Source organism: Euprymna scolopes, chromosome 5 (assembly GCF_053919585.1).
Source record: "Euprymna scolopes isolate OS-2025 chromosome 5, ASM5391958v1, whole genome shotgun sequence".
NCBI classification, from domain to species: Eukaryota; Metazoa; Mollusca; class Cephalopoda; order Sepiida; family Sepiolidae; genus Euprymna; species Euprymna scolopes.
This window is the reverse complement of record NC_136486.1, coordinates 16,055,053-16,070,052: the sequence shown is the minus strand read 5'-3', so window position 1 is coordinate 16,070,052 and position 15,000 is coordinate 16,055,053. Positions and strand designations below refer to the sequence as shown.

The window sequence follows — 15,000 nt, the reverse complement described above, 5'->3', positions numbered from 1 at the left end:
ATGATCAAGTGAGCTCCGGACTCTCATGCACAATCATGGATATCGTTGGATTTAGTGCATTGGAAATAGTGCTGATTATGTGGAAAAAATGCATGCCATGCGTGTGTATATTTTTATGCCTACGATATCGTTTAAACTAATTAACCGATCATTATTGTAAAAGGAAAACTGATAGGTCCTAACATAAGAACTATTATTATAGATTATGTATATAATTGTTAGATAATTATTCGCAGTCGAGAATCGAGGTATTAGTAGTTAGACAAATTTGGAATGATTCTCATTTGGGCGGTCAGATCTCACTGAATCAATAGAAGTTGAACATTTTCCCAAATTAGTAATGTTATAATTTTCCTGGCCGACATCAAATAGACGTAAAAATCAGTGCACGACCCTAAACCCAAAAACTCTGAGGTGGCTGGATGAACGAACAGTGTGAAAGCCTATGTATATTTTGGGAAATGACTGTATTCCTCCTCTCTCCACCCCCTCTCGTTCTCTCTCCCTCTCTCTCTTTATATCTCTCTCTTTATCTATGTCCTCCTCTTTCTCTCTCTCTCTCGCTCTAAACCCCAAACCTTAAAGTGATTGGATGAACGAACAGTATGAAAGGCTATGAATACTTTTTTTTTTTTTTTTATTTGATTTTTTGCGAATGTGATTAAAACGGGGAGGACGTTCTTCATAAAAACTGAGAAATTTTATGCTTAATAAATTTTCCTCAAATTTTAGTTTTTTTGAATTCCATTAAAAGTTTTCTATAGAAAAATACAATAGTAAGAAAAAATTTATTTCAATTTGTATTGAGCTTGATCCGTAAAGTTTAGAAACAATTTTGCAAAATTTTCTGAATTACAATTATGTAATATATTTTAACCAAATTATGAATAAGGATTTTAGATAAAAGGTTTAGCATATCACTTACCTAAACACCAATCAGGACTTGGCCCAATCATTGTGATGAGAGAGACGTAATTAAAGTCTTTTGTGACAGTGAACAGCGCCTGACGAGTATTTAGTACATTACCCCACATCTGAGGTGTTTTCACAACTGTCCGGATCTTATCACTCTGAAATAATAATAATAAAAAAACATTTTTAAACATAATAATATTGTATTATTTAAACAAAGCAAGACATGAGAGATACTGCACCCATTAAAACATATTTATAAAACAGATTTATTTGGACTAGGCATCATTCTTAAATTATATAAATAAGGGTTCTCTCCCTTTATTTTATATAAATATTTTAATTGCGAAAACTAAATGTTAAAATATTTTTCTCATTACCGTACTCATCTAGTTTTTGTCAAAATCTTCCTGAGTCTTTTACGCGATCTTGCTCTGTCTTCTATTACACTTTTAAAATTTTTTCTAATTATTTTTAACTAGCTGCGGATAGGGCATCCTATCGGATGCTGTACACTATCCTAATATCCCAGACAATTCAACCGAAAGATCTTTGAAAGATACTTACCATTCCTATAATTGCAATTGTTTGTAGCTATCTTGAACTTGGTTCACCGAGCATATTTGACAGGTAGTTTTTAATTATTTTTTTAATGAATCCGTTTTTTTTTTTTATAATTACTGGAATGATGGAGGTTTTTCTAAGATTCTTAGATATCAGTTTCCTTTCATGTCAGACGTAAGAGCTTAATATTGTTTTCATTTCAGCTCTGCTTACCTCAGCATCATTGGGGACACGGACTTCTACTAAGACTGCTTATTTCTATTTTTGATGCCGTATGAATATGTCAGTTTTAATTGCTTCGTTTTCTAGGTATGTAGCTGAACGATTACTGTCATAGTGGATACTGTATGCCATTTTCAACTGCTCTTTCTTGTTGATGTTGCCAGAACCTGCTGCTGGTAGGTCTTCATTAGGTTCTACATTATGCATCCCGTTTTACTAGATGTAAGGAGGTTCTGTATAGTCATCCAACTGAACCGCACCTCTGTTCTCGCATCCACAAAGATACATTGCTGGCAATTCTACTCTTACTCTACAAGTACTGATTAAAGTATCTTTTCTTTCTTTTTGATCAGGGTTTAAATCCGAGGAAACTATCTGTACATTGCCACCTCGTATTGTGCATCCTTCTATGAGGTATTAAAAGCAGCACTTACAACCCTAATGCACACATCGTCAATTTCCCTCTCCATTTTTTGTGATAAAAGCCAACGTGTTGTTTTCTATACTAGAACTCGGGTAACAATTGCTCGAAAGAAGTCACGATTCATCTAGGGAAGAAAGACTTAACTTAAAGATTGCTTTCATCATAGTTAAATATTCTATTGTAGGGAATTTAAAACCAATATTGATTGCTGTAATTAATCTTAATTTGTAATTAAACCATCACATCAACTTATTACTATCAAGGTTTTTGTTTTGAAAAAGAAATATGCAATATATTTTTTCAATAAACTTGAAAAATACCCGTCCAGGATAAATAAAATTAATACCCTACCAGAGGGCTTTCGCCCTGGACGTATTGAACCAGATTCCTTCAGAGGCGGGAGTTCCAGGGGAGTCTAAAATTTACAAGCGGTTCCAAGTCGTATGCATATCCCCATCAGGAGAGATGACGACGCTAGTTTTTTCAGTTATTGTCGACGTCCTCCTACATACAGCGACATAAAAAGATTCAAATCACTACACCATAACCCTTATGCATAAAATATTTATTTAAATTTCGATCCAAACTCATTTTATGATTTTTATTGCAGAAAAATGTTTCAAATTGAAGATTTTTTTCTTAACAAATCTCCAGAAAAAAATGAAATTCAGATAATTTTGATTAAATCGTGACTAATGATTAATGATCAAAATTCAATACAAATCGAAAATATTTAGATTTTAATTGAAACTCTTGCTCATATTATGACCTTTAAAAGCTTTTTAAAATTTCAAAGGAACTAGAATTTAGTAAATATATAAATTAATTCTTGTTTAATATTTCAATTCACAAAAATCTGAAGTATCTGAATATTTACAAGCTGTGCATTCTTATAGCATAAAACTAAATAAAACATAATATAGCCCACTTTACTAATATCGACACAAGTCAACTCTGTTTAAAATTTAAAATGAACTGCTTATTAGTTTTAGAATAAATTCTTTACACATAATATATAAATCTAGTATATAAAATCACTATTTCTGTGTGTGTATTTGTCTGTCTTCAATTTTTAAACTGCATCTACTCTGACACGTATAATCGAAGAGAGGCGCGAGGCAGATCAAATAATTGCATTATTTTGTTACCGTTCTTTTATGAATATTCAGCCAGTTAATGTAACTCCTAAGGGATCAGAAGTGGACAAAAATTGAACTTGACCAGCATAAACCGACTGAAAACGTTCTGGTACGTATGCGCATATATATATATATATATATATATATATATATATATATATATATACATATATATATATATATATATATATATATATATATATGACTGTCAACACGACGGTTCTAGGTTCAATCCAATATATATATATATATTATATATATATATATATATATATATATATATATATATATATATATATATATTTGTCCTGTTTCGTTGTATCACAACTCATCAGTGCCGCTAGACTAGCATCTCTCCCAAGCCAAGGATTGAACCTAGAACCGTCGTGTTGACAGTCATATATATATATATATATATATATATATATATATATATATATATATATATATATATATATATACGTTAAAGTTAGTTCAATGTTTACCACGTTCTCATCCATCTGACTATAGCTCAATCGGTAACGACAAAGGATGGAGTATTGAATATCCAAACCATATGTTTGTTGTTTTTTATTTTGAAATCATTACTATATATTGAGTGCACTATAATAAACATTAGAAAATTGTTTCTATGAAATAAATACAAATCTGCATAAAATGAAATATAATATCAAAGCGTATCTTACGACCGCACAACACTGGGAGCTTTGCTAATAGACACATAATTTAGTATTAAATTAGAATAATCAAGTGGAAATAATATAAATGCAAAACAAACATATGCAATTCTGGCCTATTTCAACTATTACCAATAATAACGATGTTACCTCACTGGCAACCTAACATCCATAAACCCGATCGCAAGTGGTCTATGGGTCTTGATAATTTTTTTTTGACAAGGTAGTCACCACTTATCAAGGCATGGAAGCCACTCGGGGATAAGGATTATTGTGTGTATAGTACGTTAGTTCTTGAGATTTGATAAAGAGGCGGTTCACCAGGAATTTTTCACATTAGACTTGAAGACATCCAAGATGAAGTCAGGTGGGGAACAGGCAACCGGAATAGAGTTCTACAGGCGTGCACTTTTAAGAAAGAAGCTTTGTTCATGGAATCTACGTTTTGATCTTGCCACAGATAAGGAGTGGGGAAAATTTTTGACAGTGGTTTCAGCTAGACGGGTGTTTTTCGTGAAAGATTAGCGAGGGGGGATCAGAGATTGGAGTTCAAACGAGCACCTGTCATGGTAGTAACGATAAGACAAAGACAGGCTCGCAACGTCTCTCCTCTGGGAGAGAGGTTGTAGGAAAGAGAAAAGGGCATCATCCACTAAGCCACGAAGCCTATTTTGTTCTCTGTCAAGGCAGGATAGGCTATTTTTAGCAGCTCCTGCCCAGATGTGGCAGCAGTACTCCATCCTTGGACGTACTTGGCTTTTATACAGATAGATTTTGATTCCTTACAAAGAAAATAAATAAAAAACTATATAACCCGATCCGCGAGCAATTCCAAATATATCCGATAACCGCAGTGTTGCATCCCTTGCATGTACTTTAATAAAATGTGCTCTGATGAACTCATAGCACATACTCCTCGATGTACATACTCCCGATTAACATGACAAGTAATGGAGTTCTACATCTTCATTGTTGAGGTCGTTAGATTCTGGAAAGTCTTCTAATCTAATAGTTTCTTTTATTAAACTGTTATAGTTTCGAATTTCCTCATTGTTTCGTATTCTTTGATTGCACTAACCCGCAGAAGTTTTAATGTAATGCGAACAGACACCTCACCGCTTAACTACCCAGAATTGCTTATTAAACACTATCCCAAACAATAGCTATTTAAGTTCGTGGCATTATGCCGGGTTTGGAGCGAAAAAAAGTAAAAATTAATAATAAAAAAATCTATGACGAGTTGTATAGGAATTTTAAAAATGTTTTCACAGGGCAAACGTTTACGATGTTGTGCCTGTCAGAGACATTGTCTTCCTTTTTCTCGCTAAAAATATTTGTGCAATCCATAAAACATGAAAATCATATTTTATCTGATCTAACATGCTCGTATATCTTTAGTGTCAGAGGATAAAACCGAAGATATACGACTCAGTTCTCTGCCGTTATTCAGCCATATTGTAATTGTTGGCTTTGTTTGCAACACACGCATGTCTGTATCATGTCATCATAAATTTAAGCTGCCATCGGTGGATCATCTGCTTTCAACACCTCGTCTTGGCAACACTTCCATTCTTCCATCAAACGCTTCTTGATAACGAAAGAGAGCGGCATAGTTTTAAGGCGCGCAAAGTCGTATCAAATTCTGCTATCAAGAGAGACGCACAATAACAAAACGTAATAATCTTTAGATGCGCCCGTTTAATATGCGCGTTTATCGCTATAAAGATATATTATTTCCAGATATGCTCAGGACAGATCAACGATAATTTATTCTGAAAATTCCATGGTTGTACAAGATAATTAATAAAATAAAAGCGTAAGAACAAACAAATATAAACAACCAAACTGGATTGCGACAAATAATGAGTACGTGTCCAGGGTAATAAAAACAAAGTTTCCGGTCACAGTTTTGGTCTGTGATGTGGTTTCAAGTGAGGACCACTTCATGCCACCTCACATCTTCGAAGTCGTCTTCAAAGTCAAAACCAAAGTGTACTTGAAGAGTGTGGCGATTTTCTGCTGCGATCAGGTGGTCGCTGGCAGACCCTGGGTGTGGCAGCAGGACTCGCTGCCGGACCACATTTCCAAAGAGACCCAGGCTTGGTTTTAGAAGGAGTGCTACGACTTTGTAACCTTCTCTTAATGCCCAACAATATGCCGATCTGAAGCCGCTAGACTAATTCGTTTAGTAATACGTCGAGAACATCACCAACATGAGCACCTAAAACCCCCAAACCAGCCTGATCGCTACCATCCAGCAAATATTCGCCAAGCTGTATCGAAGTGGTGACTAAATGTGAATATGTCAGCTCTCTTGCATAATCAAGTTACCTGAATTGATTTTTTTCAATAAAACACTTTCAAAAAGCTGTAGTGTTGTTTTCTTTAGGTCGACAATTTTATTGTTCTACATTGAATAATCTAAAGTTAGACAGAATACCGACGGACGAAGCCCCACATATACATTTGAGGTCGCACATTGAACACTTTTGAAGAAATAACATATTATCTTTTAGAAATGCACTGTATTTTCACTAAGAGATTGACACAGAATATCATTACCTTGAATAATGATATTGTTTGTAAGTACTTCGTAAAACAGTAAAAATGCCATTACCGTCTCTGTCTGATCTCCAATTTGTTAGCATTCAATGATTCCCGTTTGATATATATATATATATATATATATATATATATATATATATATATATATATATATATATATATATATATGTATATATATATATATATATGTATATACATATATATATATATATGTATATATATATACATTATAGCAAAATGCGAGCAATGAAAAGTAATATGGTTAGGCTTAAATATGGAAAAGTGAAGGACTAGTTGTTAACACTGGAAAAGAAAACGACAAGATATTCTAGTAAAAATATAATAAATTTATAACTTAAAATATTGAAGTATTAAGAATTGTTTATATAATGTTGTAAATTGCATTAAAAAAATTTAATGCTGCAATATTTTAAGTTATAAATTTATTATATTTTTTTACTAGCGTATCTTGTCCTTTTCTTTTCCAGTGTTAGCAACTTGTCCATTACTTGTCCATGATTAAGCTTAACCATAATACTTTTCATGCTCGCATTTTTCTATTGTGATCCATAATTTTTACAGGTTTCCAATAAGTTCATTTGTTCTTTGTTTGATTTCAATCTTATTTTTTGGCCCCCATAAACACATATATGCAATAACAATGTACGGCACTCGTTTGTTTTCAATAAAATACCCACAATTATCTCCCTTTCATTCTATCTATTTTACGAGTTACTTCTCGTTTCGCGACAGTAGTCGCTAAAGCGACGATGTTAGTATCGAAACCTGTAATAAAACGTCACTCACGGCCTTACATATTTTTACGATTTTGAACACCAGAAAATTCATCATAACTTTTTTACTGACTTAAAATTGAAAAAAATAATTTTCACAATATAGCTGAGAAGGTGATCTGTAATAAGAATCTGAAACTTGGTCGTAAAATAAGTGAGTGGTGAAGCTTTAAAACTGCCACTTAACCATGTATTCAAACACCGTGGTTATATATATATATATATATATATATATATCGACATTCATATTAAAAACCTTTTATCTATTTATTTCAAAAGAACATACAACTTCGTTATATATGGTCGGAAAACTTCATTGATCTGCAAAAGATCTTTCTAATTTGCATAGTATTTGAAACATTAATTTTACTGAATTTTCTAATATTCTTTTCGCTTTTTTTATGAGATGATCATCTTTAGTTAACTATTACGAGTAAATATATTCATTGCCGATGTTCTACATGATTTATACTTGCGTAATATTTGCGTAAAAAATTATAGTAAACACAAATCTTTTTCTGTATATATTTATATATGCGTATAAATAAATTTGTTTTAAAAAGTTTGCCTACTAACCTCTTCGGTCAGATTTTGGTCTACAGACATGAAACTAAATATATAGGGTATTCGAACCCATGCGAAGCTTTATATTTGGGTTTAAACCGGGAAAATCGGTACAAAAGAGTAAAGAAAATTAAAAGAAAATGGAATTTGCAAGGGGAAGGTCGGACGACGACATTACGAATATGCATTCATAACGTAATAGCTATTTGTTCATGTTTTAATTTTAGCCTTGCAGCAAACATGGATTCATAGCTCAGGCATTAACGTCAAAGGAAAAAAATCATAAGCTAAACATTTTGGTGGCGCACAGGCCATTATTTTATTAACTTTTTAAATCATTACTATATATATCGGTCCAATATTATATTATAATAAATACGAAATCTGCATTAATCAAAATATCATATTTAGGCGTATTTTACGACCGGACAATGCCTGGTAACGGCATCATGCGGCCTGGTAACTATTGTTTTTCTTTTTCTCGTTGAAAGAAACCAACAGACCGCGACAGATAAACGACAATTTCAGCTCCAACTGTAAACGTCTAGAGATCGCCAGGTTTGATAAAGATGTAAATTTAAAATTGACTCTGACAGTTTTTCATTGTTGCTCTTTCATATGACACCGGATAACGTGACCCTAAAATGCTTAAAGGTTCATTATTTGTGAGACAAGAGGTAATTATTATCTACGTGTCGTAGATAGCAAATATTCTTTGGAAGCAGGGGGGGATAATAGATTCACATATCTCTGATCGGTAGAGAGAGATAACGTAGGGACGAAAAGATTTGTTGCTTTTTCTGTCTCAAAAGGCGATAGATACTATTTAAAAAGAACATAAAAACAATAAAAACATATATAGTAAAATAAATGATGCACATTTGAATTCTTTAGATCTTTGGACAATTGCTCTTATTGTAATGTTGCGACGCTTTGGGCTGTGACCATAGCGTATTATCTGTGTTAACTGTGGCAAGCAGGGTCAAGAGTAAAAACATTATTATTATTATTATTATTATTATTATTATTATTTGATTCAAGCGAAGGCGGGTCGCTGGATCAAGTATTATGATTAGAAAAATAAACAATTAAATTGGGAAAAATGATTGACATATGATATAACAATATCGCAAAACGAATGTGAAAATAGAAAATAGATGTACACATGATTTTTGGTTTGCATAAACAAATAACTACATTGGGGTTACATCAGCTGTTGGTCAGAGACAGTTAATTATACACGTGATTAGATGTAGATTTGGGGAGATTCTAGTCAGTCGTTAGCTGGACATCAGAGTGAACAGACGACTGAAAAAGGGGGATTGGTCTCTCTATGAAGCCAAGATGTAAAGATGAAGATGCCGGCGGATAATAAAAATAAATGTTCGTAAATAATTCAGGTGTGTGTTGTGTTATTTACATCTGTTAAAAAGAACTGTTTGTCTACAAGTGTTTCGATATGTCCACGTCAATTGTTTCCTGTTAGAACTGTTGCATAAATGTTAAAATATACACACTAGACGATTAACTAACAGATACGACGTATATACATACACGCGTTTACACGTACATGAATATACAGAAAAAGATAAACCCCGACTATTCAATATGTACGCCGTTATAGAACATATCCATACACACAACGTGACATCATCTCCAGTGTCATTTTCACAACGATTCAGGAAAGACCCGTGGCGCAGCGGTAAGTACATTTCAAAATTCATTTGCAAAAGTGACGTTCTTTTGAAGGTTCAATCCTCAGTATGAGCGACCGCAAATACAATTAAGGATTACTTAAGACCTCTGTTTTATAATGATTGACGAAACGAGAGCGTGCTATCCCCTTGAAATGAAATAAAAGGTTCCGTTTGAAATTTTGTGGCAATTCCCGAGTTCAACAAAACGATTCCCTAGTTCAGCAAGATACACCTAAAGAAGGTCGGGGGTTACAGCGACCGAAAAGTGAAAATAACACTAGAGATATGAACAGTAGTCTGTAGAATCAGATAATACGAATAACGAATCCTCATCTAAAAAATGTAGAACCATTTAAGGATTTTAAGGTCAGTCTCGATTCTTTTACAAAAACATTTTTTTTGCCATCAAAAAGAATTTATAAAGTTGTTACGCGATGATACATTTTAACTCTCCCCTTATCCCCCATCTCATATGTACATAAGTTCAATTCAATTGTACATAATTATTTACTCGATTGTTTTTCAATTCGTGGTTTTTCTCCCTCACATCCCCCCTTGTTTTTGCTCTTCCACATTATATTGTTTATTTTTTATATTTGACCAATTTCGCAGATTTCCCTTGATAAGTTTGTTTGTCAAAGAAACTCTTCCTGTTTTGTTTCCGTATATTTATATCTACTAGCCTGTGTGCCCGGCGTTGCCCGAGTGTTTAGAGATGTGTGTTGAGCAAAAAAAAAAAAAAAAAAAAACATTGGTAGGAGGCAAGCAGGCTTAAACCCGTACCGCGAAGGAAGCAAAGAACGGGAAATAAAATGTGACATCTTTGCTGTTGCGCCTCTCGTCAAACCGGAACTGACACATGTTTAAATAAAGGCTAGTAAATCGATTAAGGGGTTGACTTTCGAAAATATCAGCGAAAAAAGTGCCCCCCTCCCTGTAGAAATATGCTCAGTTGAGGGTAAAGAAATCAATTTTGTTAGCCAATTTTTCGATATTTGTCGTTCGAAGGGTCGAGCTTTAAAACAATAACAATTTTGTGAAAATCCGTCGCTACTATCCAACGTTTTAGGCATACATACATACATACATACATTTAAACAGAGAAGTGAGGTGTATATTATAGATGTTAGTGGCCTAGAAAAGCAACAGGGGAGAAAACCAAACAAAAAAAAATACCCTGAGCACAATTCATCCCAAAGCAGCAAAACTGAAGCTAGCCTGTCAGAACACTATATACACAAATGTAGGCAAATTTGGGTATATCTTATTGGTTTGAAAATATAAGTTCTTTTGTACCAATTGTTATGAAATTTTAATTATAGAATAAATTATAATTGTCAAAAAGCCTGCAAATGTTCATGTAGTTTGGTCTCATCGAACCAAAGATATGAACATTTCAATATTCAATTCGGTTACGAGTGTGTATATATATATATATATATATATATATATATATATATATATATATATACAGACAGCCAGACAGATAGATAGATAGATAGATTGATAGGCATACCGCCTTTTTAGCAATTTTATGAGTTCCAAATCTTAGCGACTATTGATCAGAATTTAAAAAAATGAAGACTCGTTGGAAAAGTAATGATCTGAATGGTGTAATGGGCTATGTTACATTTTCCCTTACAATCGCATATTAATGGCGATCATCCATCACCCAGAGCCTATTTTTGGCACATTTTACAGCCATAAAATATTTCGGTAAAGTTGCAGTATCTGCCCATCCTGAAAAATACTTTAAAATTATCACTATTATTATAAGGTTTTCGATGGTGCTGAAAAGGAAAAATTCCAGGAAACGAGTAGTTTCAAGATATGGGGAAATTATAGTTTAAAAAAGTGGAAGATCACTTTTCTATATTATTTTACGTAAAACAAGATCCCACTTTATGGCCACCTTTTTGGGATGTCCTTCATTTTTTGTAGGGGTGGTGTTTATTGTGGCCTGGAAAATAATTATTTATGGGAAATTTAAATGCGATATTCGTTTTCAGCACACCAGAAAATTTATAGTAAACAAGTCTTTTAAGGCAGACTTTGTGTTGGTCTACCAGGCCACAATGACCAAATAAACACCACCTGTAAAAGAAATAACAATTTTACGTTCAATTTATATGGCATAGTGATCCCTCAATTTTGAAACTATAATTTCTTCATATCTTGGAAACTACTCGTTTCCTGGACTTTTAAACGTTATTTTAGTTTCATCACCCTAAAATTGTTGTAATTTTAAAGGATTTTTGAGGACCGAAAGATGCTACACCAATGTTTGAATCACAGTCATTTGTTTTCCTAGTTTTGCATATGAATTACAAATTATCTGATATTCCCCAAAACTGCTGACCTTGATGAAGGGGAGTGCTATGATTTCAAATGAGCTGAAATAATATATATATATATTCATAATTTATATGCATAAAAATAATACATTTTTATTTTTAAACTTTTCTTGAAAAAAATCAATTTAGATAACTTGATTATGTAGTTGGTTGGTGTTTTTGTTTTGCGGCATATCAACCCTTTTCAGGTTATTTAATGCCGAATCGAGTGATTTTCAAGAACAATTTTTTGATAGAGTATATATATATATATTTTTTTTTAAGTCAGTTTCTATTTAACTCATAGTTGGGACCCTAACAGTTACTATCAGTCCGTGTCAGAGTGGACCTGGGAGCAATGACAATTAAAGGGTGGCTCCACATTCCCCAAAGCCCGCAAGCTGAGTCCTGCTACCACACCCGGGGCCTACCAGCGCCGACCTGATTGCACCAAGGGATCATCACACTTCAACACATCCAGGTAAACTTTTGTATTGCCTTTCGAGTCGACTTGAAAGAGGTGAAATGGTATGATGTGGCCATCACGTGAAACCACACAAAACACCATAACCGCGACCAGAAACTTCGTTGAGCTGTGCCCTCAAGCGTTGAACCGTCCGGATTTGCATTTTAAGGATGCTGGCAATGATCCTGTAGTCATAACTTGGATCGGTAGAAGCACAAGTTTACTGTGGCGCATCTCCGATCTTGCTCGTTGAACATTGTGTCACTTTCAGACATGATAGAAGGCTCCTATTACTCTTGACCAAATACTGGCTAACTAGTAGAGGGCCTGCAACAAATAAAGACAATCGGTTTCCATCAAACAGAAATTGAATCATGTCGTATTTTCTATGACGACAATTTCATCGTTCCACCCTTCATATAGGGTAAAAGTTACAGTAGAGTAGAGACAGAGTCGCATCGTCTCATTTCTGAAGAAGCAGTACAGATGCTGGGCTACTAAATTTCAAGACGTCTAGGAAAGAGTACTTTTAGGAGCTCCACACCAAATGTGTAAACATGACTTAATCTTAGGACATATGTGACTCTTCTACAAGTAGAGAATTGCGTCAGAAGTAAGATATTTTTTGGTGCGGTAGAACGATCCAATCATTTTTCCAGTTATATGCACTGTACTTCTGAGAGTGAGAGACAGAGAACAATAGAGTTACGTGATGATAGAGAAATATGCGGGTTACAAATACTTACGTGACTCTTCATTTCCGTCTCCAATATATTGGATGATCCAAACTCGCAGACATACTTGACCGCTCGAGAGGCATACTCACCATAGTCCCAAATCCGATAACTGTTACTGTGAGATGCACCCACAATATTTGACCAGTGGAGCAAAGGGGTCTCTACATAATAAAAAAAATATATATGTAAAAATATACATTATATTTCAAAAACATGCATTTTTATTTCAAATATATTTCTCCAAATTCAGTTCTGTTGATACAAGGTGCCTGCAATAAGTTTCCAGACGTTTGTGTACAGGCATTTAAGATTGTTGTAGACTCTTTCGAATTCATTATGTTATTGCTATACATCTTATCACATGACTGACCAATTTTAATAATTCCAGGTTTATATGAACATCTACAGCAGGAATTGAAATACCTCCTACTAAAGTCTGATTGTCACAGTTGGTGAATTTCAAAAATGCAATCCGGACGGGAGAACACTTTACAAGAACAATATGTAATGAAATTTTGCTTTGAACTGTAATGAAATTTCACAGAAAGGTATGAAATACTTCACACTGTTTTCAACCATCTTACACGAATCGAACATCAGTTTTTCAGTGGCATAAGGGATTCAAAGAAGGCAGGAAATCTGTGAAACATGATGAAAGGTGTGGGAGAAGTAAGGAAGTCAGAACACCAAAGTTGATTGGCCAAATAAAGCATTTCATGGATAAAGACTGTCGTGTCTATAGAGACAATAAGTGCACAGTTTGATATCAGTGTGGGAACTGTAACACAATTATTCGCGAGGAACTGAAGATCCGGAAGATTTGTGCAAAGTTTGTCTTAAGCGTGCTCCATCCTTGTCATAAATTATTTGACCAAGATGACATCAAGACAATTCTTCATCCTTCCTATAGTCAAGACATTGCACGCTGTGACTTTTTGTCATTCGGTAAGAAAGCTGTCGTTAGAGGCTGTTGTTATGAGAATATTAAGGAGATAAAATAGACTGTGACGCTTACGTGCTCACACAAGGCGACTTCCATCGGGTCTTCCAGAAGTTGTTGGAACAGTACAGCAAGTGAATTGCAGCCGGATGAGATTATCCGAAAAAGACTAGTGTTTCATCGATAATAGTTTCATCAATAAAAGTGCTCATACGAAAAAAGTCTGGAAACTTACTAAAGTCGTCTCACAGTTCAATAGTGCAAAACTAGCCATAAAAAAATGAACAACAAAAACTTGTAGTACGAATTGTAAATTTAAAAATAGAATGTAAAATAAGTTTTCTCTATCGAGGGTGCTGTTTATTCTGTTAATATATATGTGTGTTGCTGATAAGAAAGAAAGTACATATATAGTGAACATAATATATATATATGTATATATATATATATGGAACTTATAAAATTGCCAAAAAGGTGGCATGTCTATCTATCTATCTATCTATTTATTCATATGTATATATATATGTATATATATATATACACACACACACACACACACACACATATATATGAGTGTCTTTTAAAATGTAATGCCCCAACTTTATTAACTCAAAGGTTGAAGAACTACAAAGATACAAGTAATACCATTAAAACGAGCGGCGTTTTGTGCTCCCGAATTTATTTTCCTACATAGTCACTACCGTTCTCAATGCTTTTTTGCCAACGGTAAAAGATCGTAAAATCAAACGCCTGCCGAGGCGGTTTATATTTTCAGGGCTACAACTACGGTGTTGTTGAATTAATGTAATTAACTCTTCAAGTGGAAGTCTGACGGTGCCAAGTTGAGGCTATATGGCGTGTGAGACATCAATTTCTGAACTTTGTCATGCATTGTGTGTGCGTTGGCCTTTTTTTTTTATTGCAAACGCAATATTTCTGTTTTAATTGGCCTTAGACGGGCAATTC

The 15,000-nt window shown here is 33.9% G+C and overlaps 1 protein-coding gene across 1 annotated transcript in view; it reads right to left on the bottom strand.

The window, feature by feature from the left end:
• The window catches only part of LOC145276710 (spondin-1-like), a 487,184-nt gene that overhangs the window by 17,915 nt on the left and 454,269 nt on the right, over positions 1–15,000 (bottom strand). Inside the window, exons 6-7 of the mRNA XM_080127905.1 lie at positions 13,104–13,255; positions 926–1,070 (exon numbers count right to left, since the gene is read on the bottom strand). Coding sequence (XP_079984031.1) covers positions 926–1,070; positions 13,104–13,255 — 297 coding nt within the window. The remainder of the gene's footprint in view (positions 1–925; positions 1,071–13,103; positions 13,256–15,000) is intronic.